At 42.7% G+C, this 26,798-nt stretch overlaps 1 protein-coding gene and 1 non-coding gene across 4 annotated transcripts; one reads left to right on the top strand and one right to left on the bottom strand.

Moving 5' to 3' along the window:
• Window positions 1-279: 279 nt before the first annotated feature.
• On the bottom strand, window positions 280-24,477 carry Zfp426 (zinc finger protein 426). 3 transcript variants are annotated; one of them, NM_001310742.1, is made up of 9 exons: window positions 24,429-24,477; window positions 24,117-24,182; window positions 18,061-18,168; window positions 9,864-9,985; window positions 8,127-8,209; window positions 6,638-6,764; window positions 4,759-4,839; window positions 3,430-3,512; window positions 280-2,976 (listed from the first exon to the last, which is right to left on the bottom strand). In NM_001310742.1, the coding sequence occupies exons 4-9, from the start codon at window positions 9,886-9,888 to the stop codon at window positions 1,726-1,728; spliced, it is 1,650 nt and encodes a 549-aa protein (NP_001297671.1). In that variant the 5' UTR covers window positions 9,889-9,985; window positions 18,061-18,168; window positions 24,117-24,182; window positions 24,429-24,477; the 3' UTR covers window positions 280-1,725. The 3 variants fall into 3 exon arrangements, with proteins under 3 accessions (NP_001297671.1, NP_001103779.1, NP_666333.1); NM_001110309.1 differs by having other exon boundaries at window positions 280-2,979; NM_146221.4 differs by lacking the exon at window positions 18,061-18,168 and having other exon boundaries at window positions 280-2,979; window positions 24,117-24,477.
• On the top strand, window positions 9,598-9,709 carry Gm23316. The gene has a single exon (XR_003948436.1). It is a non-coding gene; the product is annotated as a U6 spliceosomal RNA (small nuclear RNA).
• Window positions 24,478-26,798: the final 2,321 nt, after the last annotated feature.

The following is a 26,798-nucleotide window of genomic DNA, read 5'->3' on the forward strand; positions in this document are numbered from 1 at the left end:
GCCTCTTCCTCACAAGTGTTGGTATTAAAGGTATGTGACACCATGCTTGGCCCACTTCTACCTTAATTTTAATTCAATAGATTACAGTATTTTTCAATATTTTCTTTTGTGTGATCAATGGTGGTACAGGTAATGTCAATTGATTCTGTTTTTCTGTATCTGGGTTCTTTGGTTCTATTGCTATTATAATAGTTGGTTTTCTCCTCTCTGAATAGTACCAGGGGTGACCTCTAAAAAGGCTTCTCACTAAGAAGAACTTCAAATAAAACTAGAAGAGATCCAACCACATATGTAAATCACAGCTTAGAAACACAAGCAGATCAATAGCAAGTTCCAGGACAGACAGAAAGACGGGGCTACATTGAGAAACCTTATCTTAAAACAAATAAACAACAAAATAAAACCACAAAACAAAAACAAGGCAACAAGACTCCTCCAAAAGGTCACTCCTTTTCAATTACTGACTTCAAAAATAATAGAATGGTTGAGAATGCAGGACAAATAACTTTAAAATCTAGGCTTTTTTTCTCACGTGTGTGTGCATAAGCCAATATGCCAGTGTGTATTCATGGAGACTAGAGGACAGTTTGTGGAAGTCAGTTCTCTCCTTACACACACAATTTGTTAGAGTTAATGCAGCAAAGTCATAGACCAGTAACTTAAACATGGTTATTTATTTCTTACAATCTGGCAGCTGGAAATCAGAGATCAGCATAATTCAGGTAGTTTCCCTCTGGAGGCCTTAGTAGAAACACTTGTGGTAGCCACTTGTCTCCATTTGCAGAAGGCTGTCTGAAGTTTCCATGGTCTTCTCTGTGTGCATCCTGCAGCATCTTAACCTCTTGAGGACATTAGTCACTTCTAATGGACTCATGGCAACCTCATTTGCTTTTTATTATTTTTATTTTATACATGGTTTGCCTGCACATATGCACTCATGTGTATGCTGAGTGATCACAGAGGCCAGAAGGGGCCCAAATCCCCTTCACCTAGTTATGAATGGCTACAAGCTACCATGTGAGTGCTGGGAACTGAAGCCTGGCTCTCTGAAAGTACAGCAGGTGCCTGTAACTATTTCAATCATCTCTGCAGTCCCTCACTTGAATTTTTAAAATGTACTATTATTGGGGGGAGTGCATGCCACAGCATTCATGTGGAGGTCAGAGGGCAGCTTTTTAGGAGCCAATTCTCTCTTTACAATGTGGGATTCAGGGATAGAAAATGGGTAGTCAGGAGTGTATGGAGAATGCTTTTGTTTGAAAAAACATTTTTTTTTATTACTGTGGTATATGTAGGAGGGTGGGCAGAAACATGGAGATGAGAGGTCAACTTTAAGGCATTAAATCTTCTACCTTGTTGAGTCAGTCTTCCTCTCTGCCATGCTACATAAACTAGCTGGCCTGCAAGGTTGCAGGTGATCTTGTAGGAATGCTGAGAATACAGATGCATGCCACTACATCTGTCTGATTTACGTGAGTGTGGGTCAGATTCAAGCTGTCAGACATTTCCATCAAGTGCTTTTACCCACTGAGCTATCTTGCCAGCATCCACTTTAATTTTTTTGACATGGAGTATTTGTGTTGCTCAGTATGGCAACACAGCACTGCTCTAAGCTAAGTATCTAATTTTCATAGTTTCTCCCCAGTGTGAGTACCATCATGTCTTCAAAGTACATGAGCACAAACAAGGGCTTCCTCACATTGCTTCCATCAATTAGGCTTCTCTCTAGTGAATTCTTTCATGTCTGCGAAGTGAACGAGGATGACTGTAGGCTTTTCCACACTGCTGACACTTATAGGGTTTCTCTTCAGTGTGGGTGTGACTTATTTCATGAATCCTGAAGGAACTGGGACAGATGAAGGCTTTCCCACACTCCTTACATTCATAGGGCTTCTCTCCAGTGTGGGTTCTTTCATGGATCTGAAATGAAGTGGAGTGACTGAAGGCTTTCCCACACTGTTTACACTCATAGGGTTTTTCTCCAGTGTGGATTCGCATGTGAATTTTAAGGTGGGTGGAATAGTTAAAGGCCTTCCCACATTCCTTGCACGTGTATGATTTTTTAGCATTGTGAGTTCTCATGTGGTTATTAAGACATGAAAGATATCCAAATGCTTTCCCACAAATCTTGCACTCACAGGTCTTCTCTTCAGCATGCAACTTCAGATGCCCATTAAGGTTGGAAGAAATAGCAAAGGCTTTCCCACATTTCACACACACAAAAGGCTTCTCTCCTGTGTGAGTTCTTATATGTTGGATCAGTCGAGAGGACGTAAGAAAGGCTTTCCCGCACTCCTTACACCCATAGGGCTTGTCTCCAGTGTGAGACCTTACATGGATACTAAGACCTGAGTGCTGAGTGAAGGCTTTCCCACACTGACTACATACATAGGGCTTCTCTCCTGTGTGAGTTCTTCCATGGATCTGAAATGAATTGGAATAATTGAAGGCTTTCCCACACTCCTTACATTCATAGGGCTTTTCGCCAGTGTGGGTTCGCATGTGAATATTTAGATATGCAGGATATCGATAGCCTTTCCCACATTCCTTACATCTGTGAGGTTTCTTTGCATTGAGAGTTTCTATAAGCACAGCAAGTCTTGAGTTTATAAAACTTCTCCCACACTCATTCCATTCATAAAGTTTGTCTCCACTGTGAGTTCTCTGGTGTGTCTGAAGGTGTGACTGGCTCATAAAGGACTTCCCACAGTCGCTGCATTCAAACCCTTTCTCTTGTGTATCAATTTTCTCTTTAACTGGGGTCATGCCGGTTTCTTCACTCTGACTGAACTCAGAAAGTTTCTCACCAGCACAGTTTTTCCTCTGAAGCATTAGAAAGTCTTTTCTGTACTGACTACAACCATAATTATCCTGTGCAGGTTGAGTTTTCATATCTGTCCTGAGGGGTGAGAGTTCACTGAAGAAGTCTCCATATTGCGTCCCATCACAGAGCTCCCTTCCTCTGTTGATTCCTGTCTGCTAATAAGAGAGATAAACAACATTTTTCTGCAGTCAATTGGTAAGGTTTTAACCATTTGATAACAAAATGCTATAATTATGATTATTTTCCATTACATGCATACAGTTCATACTCTGTTAATTAGTCTCAAGTAGTGTGATAAAACACTTAACTCCAGATTGCTATGTCATCTGCTCTCATCTTTAAAAGATTTCTGTACCACTCCAAGAAAAAGATGTGCTTTATGAGTTCTGGAGCAGTGAGGTTCATTGCACAGTGAGGGCACAATCATTTCTTCAGAGACATTTGCTCTGTGTGTTAGCTGCTTCTCTCGAAATCTCCTTTAGCGAACTCCCTAGCTTTCTCCCCCAAAAGGCTTCAAACATGCCAAGTAGGTACTCTATAAAAGACACATCTCTAACCTCTAATTTTCTTTGAGAATAAGAATAAGACACACTTTTTATTCTTACCATTTGCATTCTACTGGATATGTTACCCCTCAGAAATTCCTGCTGGAACGCTGAACATTTGGTTTCGAGCTGTAATTTCCATTCTGAAGTAAAACAGAAAGACAAATGTAGATATGAAAAAAGGAGTTATTTTTTAACTGGAGCTAAAAAATAATGCTTACTTATTTTATTTTGAATTTAAGAAGGGAGAGATGAGGTTTCTTTTTTCTGTTCTGTTTTTGAGACTACACCACCTCACCTTGAACTCACTACATAGCCCACACCGCACTGACTTCATAACCATCCTGCCTCCGCTTCCTGATCAGGATTTCAGGAATGTGTCACTGTGCGAGGCAAAGATGAGGACACGAATCAAACTTAGATCATATCAAAAGTTGATTATAGGGGCTGGAGAGATGGTTCAGTGGTTAAGAGTACTGGATGCTCTTCCAGAGGTCCTGAGTTCGACTCCCAGCAACCACATGGTGGCTCACAACCATCTGTAATGGGATCCGATGCCCTCTTCTGGTGTGTGTCTGAAGAGAGCAACAGTGAACTCACATACGTAAAATAAATAAATAAAATATTTTTAAAAAGTTGATTCTATAAAAATCAAAACTGATGGTAAATAGAAATTATCAGGTAAATACTATAGAAAATGTTTAGGAAAAGGAGAGCATTTCTCAAAGCAATAAATGTAAAGGTTTGACTAGACGTAAACTAGAAGAGAATTGGCAGTTGAAGGTTTTCTTTCTTAGTTCAGAGTTCTGAGACTAATTTATTTTGGAAAGAGTCATTGTAGGAGCTGGGATGGTTCCATGAGTAAAGTGCTTATTGTACAAGTGTGAGGATCTGAGTTCAGATCCCCAGAACTCACAGAAGGCTGGGCATGACAGCATGTGTCTGTAATTCCAGGACAGCTATGACAAGATGGGATACTGAGACAGAGAAGCCCCTGAAGATATCGGGCCTGGCACGTGCAGCAGCAGACAAAGAAGATGGTGGGGACTCCAACACACACACTATAGCAGCACATGCATGCCCCTACATACACACATCATACACACATCATGCACAAATATACAAGGACCTTTCATTCATCAATCCATTCACTTACTGAGTGTATGTGCACACACACACACACACACACACTTGCATCACAACATGCAGATAGAGGTCAAGGGGCTTTGGGAGTTAGTTCTCTCCTCCACCACGCAGGTTGCCAGGCTTGGTCGAAAACGCCTTTACCTACTGAGCCAGCTCTCCAGTCCAACACAAGGACTTTGCTTTTACTTTAAGTTTATTTCAGTTACAAACACTAAAATTTCATTAAATATAATGAATACTGACCTGGGAAAACTATCTTCTGACCTTTACTAAACTCTTCTTGTTCCAACCAAGAGATCAAACTGGGTTTGATGAGCTGATACCCTGTGTACAAGGTAAGACACGTTAGTGAAAAGGCTCATACAGAAAAATGACACAATTACCCAGGGCTCAGGAATTAGAAAAAATGTTTTGTTTTGTTTTTTCCCTCCAGCTTTTTGAGACAGGTAGGACTATCTTGCCACGTACTAGCTTGGGCTAGCTAGCGTCAAGCTCACAGAAATCTTCCTCTCTCAGCCTCCCAGGTACTTGAATTCCAGAAGTGTGCCACCAAACCTGGCCAAGAACTAGAGCTGTTATAACAGAGAAATTATTTTCAAAGGATTGGTAATGCAAGTCCCACCTGTCCATGCCTCAGGAGTTTAGCTTGTTCTGGAGTCTAAGAGCCAGTTAATTTAGACATCCACACGTTACCATGGACTGGAGTTTTCTTCCTCTAAGACTGGGGATTGCACGCAGGCCCCTGCACATGACAGGCGCGTGCTCAACCACTGCGCCATCTCTCAACCCAGGACTTGCTTTTATTCAAACAGCAAGTAAGAGAATTGCAACAAAGAGATCTTTGTTCCTCTAAGGAAATTAATTACAGGTGGTTCATATGGAGCATTATTCATCGCAATCATCAAGATAATTAAACTTTCTAATTTACTTATTATTTTATATGTGGATATCTGTGCTCATGTATGTGGGTGTGCTTCTGTGTGTGTAGTGACTAACAACACCAGAGAGATGGGGATCTAACTCAGGTCCTCATGCTTAAGCAGTAACCAGCTGCTTCCCACCTCCCAAAACAAAGTATGATTCCCTCTCCACATTTGATAGGCTAAATCAGAAACCTCAATGTAAAATCTTGTATCGTTTCTGTATCAATAAGTTCTCTTAGAGTTCATGAGATGGCCAATCCATCTTCCCAACCCCTTCTTTAATTAAATATATATATTTGTGTGTATTATGTGTGTGGAACATGCATATGTGGTATATACACATGTGTGTCCAAGTGTGCATGCCTATGCCCACATGCAAAAAACAAAGGAGGGTGCTGGGTACCATCCTCTATCACTGTCTGTCTTCTTTATGGCAGTCTCTTCTGGAACCTTGGCTTGTATTTTGCTAGCGAGGCTAGCAGCCAGCAAGCCTCCAAGATCTTCATTTCTACCCTTCCCTCAATTCCACACTAGGGTTACACATGCATGCAAGACCATGCCCAGCTTTTTACATAAGTGCTGGGGTCCTCAAGCCAGGTCAGCCTAAGAGTTGGAAAGCGAGGTCTCTTAACCACTGAGTCATCTCTCAAACTCCAAGAGAACTTACTGACATAGAAATGATAAACAATTTCAGTTTCTGATTTAGCCTATCAAATGTGGAGAAGAAAAATATATACTTTCTTTTGGGAGGTGGGAAGCAGTTTTAGAGATAGGGTTTCTCTGTGTAGCCCTGGCTGTCCTGGCACTCACTCTGTAGACTGGCCTCAAACTCAGAGATATACTTGCCTCTATCTCCTTAGTGCTGAGACTAAAGGTGTGTACCATCACACCTAGCAAAAGTGTATATGAAGAAACCTTGAACTTTTAAAAAACATCCTGGTAAAATAAAACATATTTAGATTAGTAGACATCTTTAATCCCAGCATTCAGAAGGCAGTAGCAAGAGTAATCTCTGTGAGTTTGTGGTCAGCCTGGTTTACATCTCAAGTTCTAGGCTATCGAGGGCTACACTGAGATATATCCCTTGTCTCAAAACAAAACAAGAGGGAGTTAGGGATGGAACTGTCTTATTCAGAGTTGCTATCACCACTCCTAAAATAGTCAGCTCATAAGGGGCTATGGCAGCAGAGCAGCCCTACCTACTGTGGCCAGGTTCTGGTAGTTCTCCAGCATCACATCTCTGTAGAGGTTCCTCTGATCTGGGTTCAGTGAGCTCCACTCCTCTTGGGTAAAGTCCACAATCACATCCTCAAAGCTCACTAACTCCTGAAATATTGCAGGCATGCTGGTTTGAGCCAAATAAGAACTCTGTTAATGAACATGGGGGTGGGGTGGGGAGGGGTGAGGAAATAGGATAGAAACATCTACAGAAAATTCCTCAGCCTCTGATTATCTAACACCAGAGTTAGGTAGCTTTACTAACTCCTCTTTGAACTCACATACTTTGTGTGTGTGTGTGTGTGTGTGTGTGTGTGTGTGTGTGTGTGTGTGTGTGTGTGTCTGTGTCTGTGTCTGTGTCTGTGTGTCTGTGAGTGTGTATATGTATACATGAGTAGTGGTAGGAATACTTGACTGTGCAAGTCCATGTGGAAGCCAAAGGGTGATGTTGGAATTTCTTTTTCAGTTGATTCTTCACCTTCTTTTCTGAGACAGGGTTTCTCACTGAACCTGAAAATTGCTATGTCAGCTAGACTAGCTGGCCAGGCCTAGCATCCACCCTTCTCCACCCACAGTCCTGAGATCACAAATATATGCAGCCACGCCAAGTTTTACATGGTGATGGGGATTAAAACTCAGGTCTTTGTATTTTAGACAAGCCCTTTACCCACTGAACCATCTCCCTAGTACCCCAGAACCTTGACTGAGCACGCTAGGCAGGGCTCTACCACTAAGCTCCATCCCCAGCCCTATTCTCACTCTTGACTTCCTCAAGTCACATGCCACTGCTAAAAAGCAACTGATACCAGCAGTACACAAGAAAATATCATGGTATTTCTCTGTATTAAGCACACTGACTGGTGCTTCCAAAATATGTGATGGATGAGCATACATGAATAAATGTCTGTGGAGAAGGACACAGTCGTCTGCCTTGTCATCTGCCAGAGCACTCAACAAAGGAAGAAACATGCAGTGTTGACCAGGGGTCAGCAAGATGGCTGACCACCTGAGTGTGATCTTAGACACACATGACACAAGGAAAGAGTTGACTCCTAAAAATTTTTCTCTGAACACACACACACACACACAAAGGAAAACACAAATGCAATAAAAGAGCAAGAGTTGACACCATGAATGTAAAACCAGGTTCTTACTGAAAAATCAGAATTAACTGTAAGCTTCAAATTCACTTAACAGGAAATGTTTCATCATAGCTATTGTTGACTTAACACTAACCTGGAATCTGAGAAGAGGGAATCTCAACTGAGGAACCGCTTTCATCAGAATGGCCTGTGGGCATTTTCTTGATTCTGATTTCTTTGAGTGGGGCTTTATTTGCTTTAAACGGCTCTAGAGATAAGTTTATCCAAAGGAAACTGTCTATAGGTAGGACGTGTGTGTGTGTGTGTGTGTGTGTGTGTTTATGTGTACGTGTGTATACGTGCACACATGCACACATGTATGATTTACCTGATCATCTGTCAGGCAATCAACCAACATCATTTCTGCTGCTATTTTTCGTTCCTGAAGGCAGCCTGAGTCCTCTGAAGGACCTTATGGAAAAAGAGAGAGGTATGAATACTCAGTTGTTCAGAATCCTCATTCAATGCTCTTCCCACCCCCACATGCCACAGAAGGCTAGAGCAGTCCTGCCCCATCTACAACTTGAAAGAAGGATGGCAAGGCATGCTGCTTATTAGGATAACTATTTATTAATAACAAGCTCAGCTCACAAGGGAGGAGGCTTATGCTCTGAAAATGTTACTTTATCAGGGCTGGGGCTGTAGCTCAGTACAGTACTTGCCTGGCATGTATACAGCCCCAGCTTCCATCTCAGCATAAAAATGGGTGTGGTGATGCATATCTGTCATCCCAGCTCAAGAAGTGGAAGCAAGAGGATCATAAATTCAAGGCCATCAACTGTTACTAAGCAAATTTGAAGCCACCATGGGCTACATAGGGCCCGATCCCAAAAAAGAAAAAATGTTGGGGGATAGAGAGATAGTTCAGTGGCTAAAAGCACTGGAGTCTTTTCCAGAGGACCCAGGTTCAATTCTGAGCATTCACAGGCAGCTTACAACTCTCTAGTAAAGGGATCTGACACCCTCTTCTGGCTTCTGTGGGCCCTACACATACATGATGCATAGATAAACATTCAGACAACACTCATATATATAAATAAATCTAAAACAAATATGTTACTTGTCATGATTATAAGACTCCTAATGAAGACTGCATCTCTCCCCTTGTAACAATACCCCTGTAGGCCAGCAAGTGGGTAAAGGCACTTCCTACCAAGCCTGTTGACCTGAGTTCAGTTCCAAAGAACCGCATGGTAGGAGAGAACTGACTCCTAAAAGTTGTGCTCCCCGCCCCACTTCCCCCTTCTCTCTCAGAACTAAAGAAGGAAGGGAGGAAGGAAGGACAGACGGACAGAACTGACATCCACATGCACACACCACATATGCACATATTCATGAGCACACACACACACACACACACATATACACAGACACAAACACACGGGTGGGGGGGACCCACAAAAAAGACCTAAAGCACCTCTCAAGTACTATATCCTTGCCTGGAAATGCTTGAAATCAATGAAACGTTTGACCCTTTCACTGGCTCAGGGTCAAGCAAACTCAGAATGTGTACAGCTGTTATTTACTGTATATCTTCTCAGAGAACTACCGTTTGTCTTTAGATTGTATGTATTAGTGCTGGGCCTGCATATATGTCTGTGCAACACATGTATACCTAATGCTTGCAGAGGTCAGAAGAAGGCATTGGACCCCTGGAACTGGAGTTACAGGTAATTGTGAGCCATTATTTAGGTGCTGGGAACTGAACTGGAGTTGCAAGAGCAACAAGTGTTTATAACAGCTGAGCCATCTCTCTATTTCTGAGAACTACCTTTTTAGACTATTTAAAAGAATCACCTGCTGGCTTCAGCAGTACATATAACAAAAAAAACCATAACAACACAATTGAGAAGATTAGCATGGTCCCTGAGCAAGGATGACATGCAAATTCTTGACACATTCCTTATTTTTGCGATCAGGATGTAATATATGAGAGGAGAATAAATAAAAACAGTAAAAGAATCAGCAGCATAAGCTGTTCTGGCCCAGACGACTGTGCTCCTATACACAGTACTACCTTAGGGGCACCTTAGGAATTCTGAGAAACAGTATCAGTAGGCCTTACCATGGGACGAAGCAGGAGCTGCCATCCTGTAACACAGAAGTCTGCATGAATACTCCTTTCACTGAGGCAAGCTTTGCTTTAGTGCAGCTGATGAATTTCAGTGGACAGTGGCACTCTGTCACCTGTTGTACACAACTGTTAGCATTCCTGTAATATCAACCACTAATTAACAAAAACTAGAGAGTCATTATCTGTCAATTGCCATACATAAACTATATGCAGGAAATACACAAGTAGACCACTAAGCACAGCACTCCCTGAAACACGATTCCTAGTGATACTGGGGTTCACTGAGAAATGCTATGTAGCAGACAATAAGCAAGGAGGGGTGTGTGTGTGTGTGTGTGTGTGTGTGTGTGTTCAATTAATCATTATAACCACCCTTCACAGTAGATATCACTGCCCTAAAAAGATCTACAGTCAAAGCAAAGTATGGTGCTGCACATTTATAATGCCAGTCATGGGAGACTGAGTTAGGGGAATTGCTGTGAGTTCAAAGCTACCCTGGCATACAAAACAGAACCTTCTCTCAAACAGGGAGCTAGCGAGATGGCTAAACAAATAAAGGTACCTGCCACCAGATAATGTAAGCCTGAAAACCTGGGTTTGGCCTCCAGGGCCCATGTAAAGGTGGAAGGCAAGAACCACCTCTATAAACTGTCTTCTGAGTTCCACTCATGAGGTGACATGTGCACCCTTCTCCTCACACCATACTTTTCGCAGTTTTTTCTTTTTCTTTTTCTTTTTTACCCCCAAGGCAGGGTTTTTGTGTTCCCCTGGCTAACCTGGAACTTGCTCTGTAGACCAGGGATCCGCCTCTGACTTCAGACTACTGTAAATAAAGGCCTTAAAACAAAACAAAACAAGCACGGTATCATGTCCTACATGGCCCTCAAACTCACTATGTAGCCAAGGTTGGCCTTGAACATCTAATCCTCTGGCCTCCATATCTCAAGGACTGGAATTAACATAAATGTGTGCCACCATGCCCAGTATGTGTGGTAATGCTGAACAAACCCCGGGTTTTGTGCGTGCTAGGTAAGCACTCTACCAACTGAGTTATGCCCCCAGCCCTCCTTTTGATTCTTTCATCATTAAGCATTATATTAATAAATAATTATGGAGACCAGAGAGATGGCTCAGCTATTAAATCCTAGGCTTACAACCAAAGGCATAAAAAATATCTTTGTTAAAATTTAATGACAATTACTTATTCATTGACCCCGAATTGTGGCCTAAGTTACAGTTCATTAGCTATACAACAAATTCACTCAGAAACCTTACACACACCTTATTCCACAGATCCGACTAAAACACTGACTCAAAGATATAATTAAAACTGAAACACATACTTTTTTCCCATGGGAAGAGGGGAAGCATATGCCATGTGCATGAAGGCTAACGGACACTGGATGCCCTGCTCTGTGTCTCACCACCATATTCCACTGAGACTGAGTCTCACTAAACATGCAGCCAGGCCGGCGGCCAGCAAGCCTTGGCAATCCGCCTTTATCTGCCTGGTATACTACTGGGCTTACAGGTACACAAATGACTATGCCATGGGTACTGGGGATTTGAACCAAGTTTCTCATGCTTGAATAGTGCATATTCATACCCACTGAGCCAACTCCTCAGCTCAAATACACACATCTTAACTATGCACTGCAGTTTTGACAACAGCATGGATTCCAACACATGCCTAAACAAGACTAAAAACGTATCTCCTCAGAAAGCCCACAGCCCTTTCTCTCTTCTTGCTTCAGTGTGCTAAGTGCTTGGATTGCAGGCATGTACCACACGCCTGCCTCCCAGACAAGCACTTATTTTGTCTACCAGATTTAATAATCTACATATGGATATGGGACAAGTTGCTCTTTTCTTTTTTTTTTTTTTTCAAATGTTGATTGTGGGGGCTTAAAAAGCCAAAAAAGCAGAATCTCACACTCTGTTGCTCCAGTGACTTGTGATGTCTCCTTAGCCAATGAGAGCTTGACAGCTAGTGAGCCCTGGCATCTCATCCCTAATGACCAACCTCTTTCCCCTTTTATTAAAAATAGATTCTTTTCAGGGCCGCAGAGATGGCTCAGAGGTTAAGAGCACTGGCTGATCTTCCAGAGTTCTTGAGTTGAATTCCAGCAACCACATGGTGGCTCACAACCACCTGTGATGGGACCCAATGTCCTCTTCTGGTGTGTCTGAAGACAGTGACAGTGTACTCATATTCATAAAATAAGTAATCTTTTAAAAGAAGATTCTTTTCTTATATAATATATCCTGATTACACCAATCTTTGGGAGGAAATAGCATTATAAAGCTTGCTACCTAACAGGATACTGAATTATCAACTCTTATCTCAATGACCCCATACAAATGACCCAGGAGACAAGTCAGAAAACTTCTCTTAGCTGCTACAGAAGGTCTCCAATCTCTCTTGGCAGCAGCAATTCCCTGAGAGGTGTTTTGCTGTGTTTCTGTCATTAGTGTATTATATTATTAGTTGTGTATGTGTGTTGGTGTGTGTGTTTGTGTGTATATGTGTATTTGTGTGTGTTTGTGTATTGTGTGTGTTTGTGTTTATGTGTGTGTATGTGGGGGGTATGGGTGTATATGTGTGCTTGTGTGTGTATTTGTGTGTTCGTGTGTATATGTGTACTTGTGTTTTGTGTGTGTGTGTGTGTGTGTGTAGGTCAGAAGCCAATTTCTGGAGTAGTTCTCACCTACCATCATTATGTGTGTTATAGGACCACCTTCAGGCTGTCATCAAGTTGAGCTATCTCTACGTCCCCATAACATCCATTCTTCATTAAAACTTTGTATTAACTCTGATCTAGAAATACTTTTACTCTCATGCCTTGAGTATCCTGTCTCCAAGATATTTAATCTAATTTATCCCCTACTTAAGAAAACACCTGGAAGAAATAAATTAGTATCATCTTCTGGAATTATGGACTTGACTTGAAATATTTGTTATATACAGTTTGTATTATGGGCTGGGCACACATTTTGAACATTAGTATTTCTTGATAAACAAAATCTTTTGTCTTAGCAACTTCTGTATCCTAACATGTCATTCTTATAAAATGCTTATAAGCTGCACATCGTGGTACACATTTAATTCCAGCACCCAAGAGGCAGGGGCAGGTGGATCTCTGTGAATTATAGGCCAGTCTGGTCTATAACTTCAGGCCAGCCTAAGCTACACAGTGGTGAGACCCCATTTCAAAAGAAATTAAACCCCCAAAAGGTCCAGAGACCTGCACCTCTAAGCCTATCTCTGAGGTCCTAACATGAGCTTCAGATTTAAATAGAGGGCAAGAATCATGCATAGCTAGGCAGTCCTGGTTAGTATGTGGTTCCTGCATCATGACTGTCCAGGCTCCAGCCTCCTGCAACATGATCTGAACTCTTTCCAGGAGACCACAGGGGAAGGGGGGAGGGAGGGGGAGAAGGGGAAGGAGGGAGGGAGGGAGGGAGGGAAGGAGGGAGGGAGGGGAGACAAAGACAGAAAGACAGAGGCTCCCAGTCTTTCCCTCCCCCAACACAAGATTCTTGTAGAAACAAACTGAGATGATTCCGTGCTTTCAGTAGTCTGACGGCCCCTCTTCCCTTTGGAATGCCTTTATCCCCACCATGACAACTACAGAACCTTGTGAAATTCTACAATTGAGTATTAACTTGATTTAACTAAGTAATTGTTCATAACACAATATAAGTTTCAATTGGCAGGAACTATGTTACATGGAATGGTGAGAATGGAAGGGTGAGAACCCCCGTTTTGTGCACTCACCCACCAGCCACCACCTGACTGTACACACCAGCATCGAGTGTGAGTTCTTTTTAATAAGCTTTTTTCAGATGTATTTTGTAGTGGGATATGTGTGTGTGTGTGTGTGTACTCACATATATGCACCATGTACATGCCTAGTGTCCAAGGAAGTTAGAAAATCCAGGTACTGAATGGCCCCAGAACTGGAGTTACATAATTATTAACCACTGTGTAGGTCCTGGGAACCAAGCATAGTTCCTCTGCAAGAGCAACAAATGTTCCTAACTGCTAAGCCATCGCCCTTGCACCCTAACAACATGAATTTAGTGGGTTTGATCTAAAAGTGATGATGATGGTGATGTGTGGTGAGGTATACAATAAACCACACTCGAGGTTGAGGGCAACTTCCAGAAACAGGCTGTCCTTTCACTGTGAGTTCCAGGGATTGAACATCAGCTGTTAAGTTGGAAGCAAGTACCTTCAGCTGTTGAGTCTTCTCTCTAGCCTTTATATTTCTATATTTCATTATTATCAATTATTATACTGTGTGTGTGTGTGCGTGTGTGCGAGTGTGCACAGATACACATGCCATGGTACACAGGAGAAAGTAAGCAAACAACTTTGGACAGCTAGCTGGTTCTCTCTTTCAACTCTGGGTTCCAGAGACTAAATTCTGACCAAGCTTGCACAGCCCTCGCTCTACCCACTGAGCATCTCATCACCCTTTTAAAGGCTTCGTTATTACTGTACATGTGTGTGTGCGTGTGCCCGCCCATGCTCCATGGCACACACGCAGCCATCAGAGAGCAATTTGTGAGAGTTGGTTCCTTCCTTCTCCCATATGAGCCCAGGATTGTCCTCAGGACACCATGCTTAGCCCCAAGCACCTTGACCACATGAGCTATCTTACTAGCCCTCCTTCTCTTTTTGATCATCCCAGGTGCTGGGGTTATAAATGTGCACCTTTATTCCTGATAACTCGTGTGTGTGTGTGTGTGTGTGTGTGTGTGTGTGTGTGTGTGTGTGTACACATTTGCATTCAGCACAGGTGTGCAAGTGCCTGTGTTAGAGGGCATCAGATACTTTGAAGTTAGAATTACTGGTGGTCTGACTTGGATATTGGAAACTGAACTTGGATCCTCTAGAAGAGCAGCATGCAGAAGTTAAGGTCAGATGACAACTTTCAAGAACTCGTTCTCTCCTTCCTCTGTGGACTCCAGGGATCAAACTCAGGTTACAAGACTTAGAGAACAAGTGTTTTTGCATACTGAGTCACCCACCTCCCTGAGCTAAACAATCTTGTTTGTTTGTATTGTTTGGTTTGGTTTCTCTGTGCAGCTTTGGCTATCCTGACACTTGCTCTGTAGACCAGGCTAGCTTTGAACTCATAGAGATCCACCTGCCTCTGCCTCCCAAGTGCTGTGATTAAAGGGTCTGTCGCCACCTAACCATGAACTAAGCAGTCTTACCAAAAGCAGCTTACAGGGATAGTGGATTTACTGGGGTTACTCCTAGACACCACAGTCTGTCACTGAGGGACGTCTAGCATGAGCTCAAGCCGCTGCTTACATCACACTGGGAATCAAGAGCACAGAAATGAATGGCTCCTTGCTTGCTTGCTCCCTCATACTCAGCTTGCTTTCTCCTGTCTTATATGTTTCAGAGTCCAAAACCAGGAAATAATGGCACCCTCAACAGGTTGGGCCTTCCTATAGGAATTAACAATCAAGACAATGCCCCCACTCACACACTCACAGGCAAATCTGATTTACACAGTTTCTTACTGAGACTGTTTCCAGGAGACTCTATGCTGACAAGTTAAAAGCTAACTATTAAATCACAAATGAGAAAAATAAATAATCCAATAGGATGGGTTAAATGAAGTGGGGCAGGAGGGCAGAACAGAAGAGAGAGTATGGGAAAGACAACACTAAAGGCTTTTGAAAATATTATATGGAAACCTACCTTCCTGAAATTCATACTTATATTTAAAAAAGGAGTTAAATAGAGTTACCCTATAATCAGGCAACAATGCCTCTACTGGAACCCACAGGCTAACACATAAAAAATTCAGTGTCAGAAATGAATTACTTCTTCTGGATTTGTTGGCCAGTGGTACTGCACAGACCTCCAAACATTACAGACTATGGCCACTGCTCTTGCTTACCCTCCAGAACCTGAGAATAAGACACTATTGCTGAAGTCACTACATAATTCAGCCACAGAACATGTAAGAAATCAAGCTGGTATTAAGATGAAAGCTTCACCCCCATTGGCTAGCTTGAATGTTATGCACACTACTAAAAGAGAAAAGGAATCACCAATCATATCCAGCTATGAACTCTGTAATAACAACCAACCTGGAAAGATATGCCCACTGATGCAAAGGTGGCATAAATATCATGGGAATACTTTCTGATTGGAGTTAAGGTTCTCTGCACAAGATTGAATCCATTCCAAGAAACCATGTACCCATACTTAGTAGTATCAGAGCCAAGAAACCATAGCTAGATAGGATTTAGACCCTAGACCTACCACTGTTATTCTGCTAAAGAGACAGAGTGTAAAAAAAAAAAAAAAAAAAAACCTCCTAATAAAGATTAGTACATCTCTAAATCTTCATTAGAGAAGCTGCCTGCAGAAGATGGCAATCAACACAAAGGCCCACACCTGGTCAGAGCACTCAACTCAATGAGACATCTCTATCACACCTTTCCTTTCAAGGCTCAGGAATCATCAAGGAAGAGGGAATAGAAAGGGTCAGAAACCACAAATGACCCTGATGAATGTGTTTCCCAGACATACTAGGGAACATGCACAAATGAACTCACAGCAGTGGTGAAAACATGACCAAGACCTCTGCAAGCTCAAGCTAGACAAAAATCTCAGCACAGAGGGGAAAGGAGACAAAGTTTAACACCTAGCACAGGAATGTCTGGTCCTCTGCTTAGCGGAGGAGAGTCGGTTGTCCACAACTCAGTGGTCAGTGGATGGAGTGTCTGGGCAGCACAAACCATACTAGAAAAGAGGAGGAAGGAAAGGAGAAGGAGGAGGAAGCAACAGCATAAAAGCTGGGTAGGAAGGGAGGACGGAACTGATCTGGGAGAAGGTGGAGAGGAAAGTGAATATGATAAACATACACTGTACAAAACTCTAAAGGAAAAAAACAGCCATCAAGGCAGTTTATGATGTCATATGTCATGCTGCCACTGAGTGATTTCAAAGTAATTATAAGTGTTGGCTGGCACGTATGATACGATTTTGACAAAACACGCTGAATGAATGTCAATACTAGAGGCTTTGTGTTTATGGCACATCCTATTAACACAGAACTAAATTCATCAATTGCTCCCATATTTATATTCTAGTATGCTATTCATGATCAATCAGTTTGTACAGAAGAAATAAGGTGACTATGAGACAATAAAACATGGAGAGATGGCTCAGTGGTTAAGAGCACTGACTGCTCTTCCAGAGGTCCTGAGTTCAATTCCCAGCATCCACATGGTGGCTCACAACCATCTGTGATGGGATCCGATTCCCTCTTCTGGTGTGCCTGAAGAGATTGACAATGTACTCACATACGTAAAATAAATTTTAAAAAAATCTTTAAAAAATTTTTTTTAAAAATTGAGAGAAACCATATCCACTTAACTTATAGTATATTGTTGAAATCATTCAATATCTCAGTTATTTCTGGTCATCTCTTACTGTACTGAATTTATAAATCACAGATACATATGTTGTTGGGAGGTGGTATCCACAGGGTTCTATACTCTCTACAGTTTGAGGCATCTACTGACATTCTTAAGAAGTATCTCCCAGAGGACCCAAGGAGATGGCTCAGTGACAACATTCTTGCTGTGTAAGCATGAAGACACTGGGTGTGGATTCCTGGCACCCATATAAAATCCAGTAACTTAGCACATGTCTGTAACCCCAGTGCTGGGAGGGATGTGACGTCAGACACGTGCTGGCCAGCTAGCCTAGCCAAAATGGTGAGCCACAGTTTTACGAGAAACCCTAACGCAGGAATCATGATAGGCAGAAGACATAGATGTCGGCCTCTGAGTTCCACATGTGCATCTAAACACACAAACTACACATGCATATATACACAAAATACACAAATAATTAAATGATTTTAAAACACATTTATTTAAAAAGTCCCTCCTGGAGATTAGGGGACCGTTATATTGTTCATTTCACTCAGCAACTTGATGATGGAGGGAGGTACCAAGTGAGAAAAGGACTCATGTGAACACTATACACTGGGAATAGTTTCAATACAGAAAACATGGGAAGATAAGCAAAAAGAAATAGATATGCTGCTGACTGGGGCCTCAGCCCAAGCCAAAGATGCTATTATAAAGGGGATGGGTACTCAGAGAATGCGGTGATATGAGTAAGATACATACAGGTGATACGGACCTGGAATCCCAGCACTTAGGAAGTGGAAACAGGAAGTCCATGAGCGAAAGGTCATCCTCAGCTACACTGGGAGTTCAAGGCCAGCCTGAGTCCAGTCTGAAAACAAGACTGAATATGACATTAGAGTTAACGAAGGAGAACATGCTTAGCAGACGTTCAGTAGTTTCAAACACGTGATAATAGGACAACTGGTTGACCACAGCATTTAATGCTCCTCCGAACAATATAAAGTTTGAACAAGTGTGCCAGCTCCTGCACTTGTCCTTTATGAAGGAAATTAAGACTATGGTATGAAAAGCAGCAGCAGCATATTGAGCTTCATCACGTGTTCACAGCTGCAGCAGCATCCCTCCTACAGCACACAAACTCACATTGCTATTTACACACCAAACCCAAGGAGCTCCTTGCAAAGCCTCAGAGTCTGAGAGACCTCCGCCTGGGAACAGGGACTGCATTGTCCCTACAGCTGCAATTCATCAGAAGGCTCAGATTTATTTTATCATGCCAGGTTTATGGGATATTGGAGTAAGCTTTCTTCACATTGTGAGAAGGTGTGTCTCTGTATTTTCAATTGTGAATTCTATACCATCAGAGAGCTATAGGTTCTGGCAATATTTTGGTATTGTCATTTCTATGGTCCATCTCCCTGTTTTCTATTTTGTAAATATTGGTCCTTCCACACCTGCCTAAAAGCAATCTTGAAATGTATCAGAGGTTGTCTTGCTGCTGATTGGTTATAATGAAGATCTGAGGGCCAGGAGCTGGGCAGAAAATAGAGGGTGGAACTTCCAGGCAGACAGAATGTCCCAGAGAGAAGAAAGCACTCACTGAGAATGCACATGGAAGGGAACAGACAATGACCAGACTAGAGCACAGAGGTAGCCATTTGGTGGGATGTAGTTGGGTTAAGTTAGATAAACTAGCTAGGAAACTGCCCACCAATAGGCCTAACCGCTGGAAACATCCTTTATCCTGCTATAATGGGATATTCGTGACCTGGAATATTATGGGCAGCTGGGTATGGAGTTGGCATCTGTGATAATCTGTTCTTGGATAGCCCAGTAGGTGCTATGCTGTTTGCTGGCCTGATGTGTGGCCCAAAGCTGAGGAGAGCAATTTCTTAAGGCAACAAAAGCACCTGAGACAGGCACTCCACAAGGCATGAGAAATATGGATAAACCCTCCTCACTGAGGAATTGTCAAAGGGCACTAGCAAAATTAGCCATTGGTTTCCATTTGTCAGTAAAAATTTAAAATAAAGGATGTACTCCCACCAGAAATAAAAAAGTAGGGCCAGCAAGACGGCTCAGTAGATAAAGGGTTCACCACCAAGCCTGGTGAGTGCTGTTCAATTCGAGTCCTCAGAGCAGAAGAAGAGAACCAACTCTCCCAAGTTGCCCCTGATCTCAGCCTAAGCCCACCCCAAACGTAATTTAAAAAAATAAAGAAGGGGGCCGGGCGTGGTGGTGCACGCCTTTAATCCCAGCACTCGGGAGGCAGAGGCAGGCAGATTCCTGAGTTTGAGGCCAGCCTGGTCTACAAAGTGAGTTCCAGGACAGCCAGGGCTACACAGAGAAACCCTGTCTCAGAAAAACAAAAGAAAGAAGGAAGGAAAGAAAGAAAGGAAGAAAGAAATAGAGAGAGAGGGAGGGAGGGAAGGAGGGAGAGAGAGAGAGAGAAAGAGAGAGAGAGAAAGAGAGAGAGAAAGAGGGAAAGGAAGGGAAAGGAAGAAAGATGAGTGAGATGTTGCATTTTTTTCTGTCATTAATAAGTGTCAGGGCCTCAAAGGGGATAGGAACGCCACAAGATAACCAACAGAGTCAACTAACCTGGACCCTTGGGGCTTTCAGAAACTGAACCACCAACCAAAGAATATACATGGGCTAGACCTAGACCTCCTCACATATATATAACAGATGTGCAGCTTGGTCTTCATATGGGTCTTGAACAACTGGAATGGTGGCTATTTCAAAAACTGTTGCTTGTATGTAGGATATGTTCTTCTAGCTAGGCTGCCTTGTCTGGCCTCAGTGAGAGAGGATGTGCCTAGCCTTGCAGAAACTTGAAGTGCCGGGGGCATGGGGGGGGGGGGGGGGGAACACCCACTCAGAGGAGAAGGGAAGGGGGAGGGGAATGGAGAGGATTGTGGAAGGGGTGACCAGGAAGGAGGGCAGTAAGTGGGATGAAAAGTGAATAAATAAAAATAAATTAAAATTTTAAAAAGTGTGTCAAGGCCAGTGAGATGGTTCAGTGTGTAAACTTGCTGCTAAGCTTGAAAAACTAAGTTCTCTCTCTGGAAACCCAGAGGTTTCTAACAGATAATTAATTTCCGTAAGTGCCATGGTACTCCTACGCACACCCAAAATATAAGAATAAAGTGTGCCAAATGAGAATCCTGGAAGATGCTATCTATCAATGTCATACTTGTGGTCCTAGAGAAGCGTATACAGTTAAGATGCCGTCTCAATGGACTGTGTGTGATGACAAAGTTGCTGAGGTACTTCAAAGGCAGCCTGGAAGACTATACTGTGTTCAAGCTGAAAGACTGAGGCACACTACAGCTAACACGCTGTTAAAATAGGCACAGAGGGGCTGGTGAGATGCTCAGTGAGTATAGTGCTTGCCGTGCAAGCCTGATGACATGAGTTCAACCCCTGAACTCACATCAAGATGGAAGGAGAAAACCAACTCTACCAAGTTGTCCTCTGACCTCTGAAAACACACACACACACACACACCACAACAATAATAAATAAAAAGAAACAGGTACTAAGTAAAAGGAATACATTAGCCAATATATAAGTAAACACTACACACCAGTTGTTGACTGAATACAGTAGCAATATTTAGTTTTGTACATGGGGGCTTTGACTATGGAGCCATAATACTGAGTGATACACTGCAAGGTACTACCGATGAATCTGACATATGACAAGTAATTATATACATTTTGGATTTTGAATTAGATCAAAATATAGAACTTTGTTTTATTGCTTTCTAATACACAACAAAAATTTATGACATACTCACTCTATAGTAGTTACATTAAAATGCAGACATATAGAAATATATAAATCTCAGGAGTCCCAAGGCAGGAGCAAGAGAAAGCATGAGTTACATAGTGGATTCCAGGCTATCTAGGACTACACAGTAAAAATCTATTACAAAAAACATAAATGAAAATGTAAAGATTGATATATACTCATAATCTATTACGATACATTGTATTTCAAGCTCTTGAAGGGGAGGGCATTTTGAAAGTATTAGCTCGGTTGGTCTGTTGCTCAGCTGTAGGGCATTTGCCTTGAATGTACAAGGCTCTTGGTTCAATCTACAGATTGAACAACAAAAATCACACAGCAAAGATGAAATCATTAACTCAAGGTAGCCACGTGTGTCACAGTGCTGGGACGTCTAAGGCAGGAGGACAATGTCCAAGGCCGAACCACAACATAACTACAATAATACAAAACTAAAAATTGAAGCTTAAAAGTTCCTTTATTTTATTCATTTGAGTTCAGAGACAGCAAAAATGATTCTTAGGGAAAGAAACAGGAGGGAAGGAAGGAGAAAGGGACAGGGGAGGAGGGAGAGAGGCAGGAGGAGGAGGGAGAGAGAGGCAGGGGGAGGAGGGAGAGAGAGGCAAGGGGAGGAGGGAGAAAGGGACAGGGAGAGGAAGGAGAGGGGAGGGGAGGAGGGAGAGAGAGGGAGTAAGGACAGGCAGGGGAGGAGGTTAAGAAGGACAGGAGGAGGGTGAGAGGGAAAGAGAGAGGAGGAAGAGAGGGAAAGGGGAGAAGAGGCACAAAGAAACAGCTATTTACCAGAATAAGATGACAAAGCAAAAACTTAAATAACTCATAAAATATCACCCCAAAATAATATAAATTCAAACACAGACTCTCACTGTGTCATGCTGGTGGCCTCCAACTTGTGGTTGTCTGCTTCACTTTCCCAGGCACTGGGATTACAGATTTATATCACTCAATGATTTCTCTGCCTCAGTTCCCAAGTCCTGGGATTCCAGGTGTGTCACCCATGCAACTACTGCTTCTGAGAATACAGCTGAGTATTTACCATGAAGTGGCCAAGTGATTTCCCTTTTCCAAAACAAATGCCTTGCAGTTACAACTAAAAATCTGTTTCTTATTTTCCCCAGAATAAGTTGTAAATAAATTGCTAGACCAGGGGAAATTGAGAGAGCAGGGGAAAGAGAAAAAAAATTAGTGTATGTCAAAATAAAATGCACGTGTCCTCTAACCTAGAGCACACGACCTTACCTCTCAGTTCTTGGGACTGCAGGTATCTGCCACCAAGCCCAGCACAATATAGAAAGCTTGAAAGGATCACATACCTCCAAACATCCAGAAGCTTGTTGCCGCTTTTTAAAACAATGTGGAGAATTCTGAATGTTTATAGATCAGATATCACATGCATCATTTTATGTATGTATGTATGTATGTATTTTTGTGGTGCTGGGAATTGAACTGGGGCTTCATACATGGTAGGCAAGTATTCTATTCCTGAGCTATATCCTCAGCCAGTTCTTGATTTCCTTCTTTTCTTTTGTAAAGACAAGATCATGTGGTTCAGGCTGGCCTACAACCTACTATGTGACCGAGGCTGACCCTGAACTCCTAATGCTCCAGCTTCTATCCGCAGAGAGCTGGGATCAAAATCAAGTGAGCTACTGCACTCAGTTTATGTGGTACTAGGAACTGAACCTAGGGGTCTGTGGATAACACACAAACACTCTATCAACTGAGCTGAATACCCAAATAACTCTATTCTTTAATTTTCTTGATTGAATCTAATAATATTTTGCTTTCAGTAAGACAATGTCCTAATCTAGGTGGTACATTACCAAGTATTTAACAGTCAAGTGTTGTATCTATTATTGTTTATTCGGAGATAGGGGTATAACTATGCAGACTGGACTGGCCTGAAACTATGTAACTATCCTGGCATAGAAATCATGTTCTGGGGCTGGAGAGATGGCTCAGTGGTTAAGAGCACTGGCTGCTTTTCCAGAGGTCCTGAGTTCATATCCCAGCAACCACATGGTGGCTCACAACCATCTACAATGAGATCTGATGCCCTCTTCTGGTGTGTCTGAAGACAGTGACAGTGTGGTCACATATATAAAATAAATAAATCTAAAAAAAGAAAGAAAGAAAAGAAAAGAAATCATGTTCCTATTGCTCCAACTCCTGAGATCACTGCTATGTGCTACCATGTTGCCCTTTATTTTCAGTTTACATCTTAGCAAACAAGTCACCATACAATATATCTTGCTGGGGAAAGAGTAGACACGGACTGCTGCAAGAGGTGACTGCAGCATAACAGATACTGGACCATCAAATATGCTAGTACGTCTAAGTTTTTTTTAAAAAGAGAAATGGGGGGGGGGGGATTGTTGGGGAGAGAACACTAATTTATCAATCTTCTTAATAGTTAATTCTATGATTTTTAATAATCTAGCTTTCCACATTTCTTCTGTGAGCTCCAAGCAGTTTAGTGATGAACAGATCTAAGAACGAAGAGAAAAGTATGTGTATCACGCACAAGGCCCTGAATGGACCACTAGCACAGAGAGATAAAGGGATGAGGAAACAAACACAGGCCTAGGAACTTTGGAGGTGGAAAAAAGCTCACTATTATTGTTTGTTAGGTTTTTGCTTGTTTGTTTTTTAATAAATACAGTATTTCACCACGTAGCACTGGTTGGCCTGGAACTCATTTTGTACACCAGACTAGCCAAGAACTCACAGAAATCCTTTTGCCACCTGTGTGCCGTGAGTAAAGGCTTGCCCGCTAGGTTTTTATGAATGGGCTGGAGGTCTACCAATGTTTATATTCTCTCAAGAAAGACGTACATTCGAAGTAACTAAGAAATTTGTCTCTGTATCTGAAACTAATGGTCAAAATAAAACACGCACTCACTAAATAAAGTACAATCTAACAATATGAATTAAGTTCTCACCCCGACATTCGTCTCTAATATTTTTTTAAAAGGGAATACGGCTTTTTCCAAAAGCGACCTTTCACTGAGTGCTCACCAGAGGCGCTGAAATCGCAAGGTGTATGGCGCTGATCACTCCAACTACTCCGGCAAAATTTCATTTCTGAGGAGAAAAATAAAAGAGCCTTTCGCACAGAATTTGCTTGGGCGGCTTTTGAAGAGCAGCATCGTAGCCGCAGCCATCGCCAGGCCCGCCCTCTGGGCACTTCCCCAGCCTGGCGACTGACAGCCAGAGAGGACTCAGGCTTGGCCGCGCCCGGAGGCGCCGTGGCAAGCGGAGCAGAGCTCTGCACTCTCGTTCTCTATCTCCCCCTCCGCCTCCAGGTAGTCCTTGTACCGCAGAACTCACGAATGCCAGGCAACTCCGCAACTCTTCAGTGCAGATAAGAGCCGGAAGAGACGGGCGCGGGCATGACGTCACTTCCGCTCGCGCTCGGTCTGCTGCAGAGCCAGGCCCGGGAGTCTACCTCGGTTGAATTCCTGTCAGATTTCTAGTTTCTCCGCAGTGTCAGGGCGGAGGGGCTGTAAGGGCTTCACCGCGGGAGCTGGAGGCCGACGCTGGTCTCCAGGACAAGACAGAATTAGAATCCAGGCTGTGAGCCGGGCAACGGTGGTGCCAGGACCAGTAAGTCCTTTAACCACAGGGTTTCTTGTGGGTACCCAGCGTCCGCTCAGGAAATTTTTTTGCCTGCCATCGCTGCATTCTTAGAACCCTTGCTTTCTAGTGCACCCTAGTCCAGTAGGAAACAGAAGGCAGTCTCGCTTCCGTAATCATCTAGACCTCTCAAGATGTTGAAATTGTATTTCGTAGGCTGCGACCATAAAGGGTGCTTCAACAGATTTACCCTACCTAAGCCCATTCCACCAGCCTCAGGAGCCCAATGGAAATAACTGGGTTTCTGACTGAGAATCCTGAAGTAGTTACTGGGTGGGTCTTGAACTCGTCTTAACCGCGTATCTGCATCTTTCCCAGCAACTGTTTTCCCAAGTCCCCGGTTCTATTGAATGCCCTAAGCAAACAGTAAGCTCAAATCCGGGTTTTTGTCATCTCAAGTCACAGGAAAAATGCCCAGTCACTCAGATTCGACACTCCTGGTTACTGATGGTCCCTAATAACATGAATGAAGAGCCAGTTTAACCACGCAACAGTTGAGAGGCTGAAAACTGTAATGTTACTAGGCTGAATTCTGCTGACATCTGTTGGTCAATGCGAGTCAAAGAGAAATGAAGCTATAATCACTTTCTGACGAAAGTAAAAGCATTTATGGCCCTGATCTATTACAGGATGCAAGATCAGTTTGTCAAGAGACCCATTTACCCTCTCTGCCATGAACTTGCTCAACCAGGGGCTTGCGTTGCTTCAGAAACAATATGCCAGTATGACTTCTCAGTGAAAAGGCAGACTTTCTTACTGCACACTTAGAGCTCAAGGAAAAGCTCTTTACTAAAGCACATGGCCAAATATGAGTTGACCTCAAATGTAATTATATATACCTTAGAGTTAGGCATTTTACACACACTCATCCTTAAAACCTCTAGGTCCCAGCCCCTGATTAGACTTTGAACAATTTAAGAGACAGGAGACTACAAGTCTAGCCACTTGGTCAGATGGGTTATTTACACAAAAATATTGCCAAGATTATTTAAGTACACCAGTGTTGTTCTTTTCAAATAGATCTGACCCAGGGTCATGTTGCCCAGCTGGCAAAAAAAAAAAAAAATTTTTTTTAAAGAAAGGAACTGGGGTGTGGGCTGGAGAGATGGTTCAGCGGTTAAGAGCACTAACTGCTTGTCTTAGTGTCAGGGTTTCTATTCCTGCACAAACATCATGACCAAGAAGCAAGTTGGGGAGGGAAGGGTTTCAGCTTACAATTCCACACTGGACTGGAACTCAAGCAGGTCAGGAAGCAGGAGCTGATGCAGAGGCCATGGAGGGATGTTTCTTACTGGCTTGCTTCCACTGGCTTGCTCAGCTTGCTTTCTTATAGAACCCAAGACTATCAGCCCAGAGATGGCACCACCCACAAGGGGCCTTTCCCCCTTGATCACTAATTGAGAAAATGCCTTACAAGTGGATCTCATGGAGGCATTTCCCCAACTGAAGCTCCTTTCTCTGTGATAACTCCAGCCTGTGTCAAGTTGACACAAAACTAGCCAGTACACTGCTCTTCCGAAGGTCTTGAGTTCAAATTCCAGCAACCACACGGTTGCTCACAACAATCCGTAATGAGATCTGACGCCCTCTTCTGGGGTGTCTGAAGACAGCTACAGTGTACTTACATATAATAAATAAATCTTAAACAAAAAAACTGAGAACATTATGGCACACCAGGACTCAACATCCATTGTGAAAGTGATCTGTGCCCTTGAGCTGCATGTTAGAGATATGTTCTTTGGGGACTGGACTAATGGTTGTTCAATCCTAGTGAACAGACATTTACATCCTAGCACCATGGATTTATCTCTAATAGGCCTGAGTAGCACACTACTTTGGGGTATTGAGGAACAGCACTCCTTCAGCTAAATCCTACTTTGTATGATTTAATGTCTCCTTAGCAAATCCTCTATGACATTAATTCTGCTACTTTGAATTTCTTCAATGTCAGTGTAGTAGTGCACTTGCTTCTGGGTCTCTGACTTTGTGATGCTCAGGAGATTAATGATGGCAACCTGTATGCAAACTGTCTAGTCCACTCAGAAAGAAACAACATTAACACAC

Source organism: Mus musculus, chromosome 9 (assembly GCF_000001635.26).
Source record: "Mus musculus strain C57BL/6J chromosome 9, GRCm38.p6 C57BL/6J".
In the NCBI taxonomy this organism is placed as follows: domain Eukaryota; kingdom Metazoa; phylum Chordata; class Mammalia; order Rodentia; family Muridae; genus Mus; species Mus musculus.

Coding starts and splice junctions, on each gene's coding strand:
- Zfp426 (NM_001110309.1), bottom strand. CDS start 9,888: ATGGCAGCTCCTGCTTCGTCCCATG. Junction 6,765..8,126: donor ATTGCCTGACAGATGATCAG/GTAAATCATACA, acceptor GCAATATTTCAG/GAGTTAGTGAGCTTTGAGGA. Junction 2,980..3,429: donor TATCCAGTAGAATGCAAATG/GTAAGAATAAAA, acceptor CTCTCTTATTAG/CAGACAGGAATCAACAGAGG.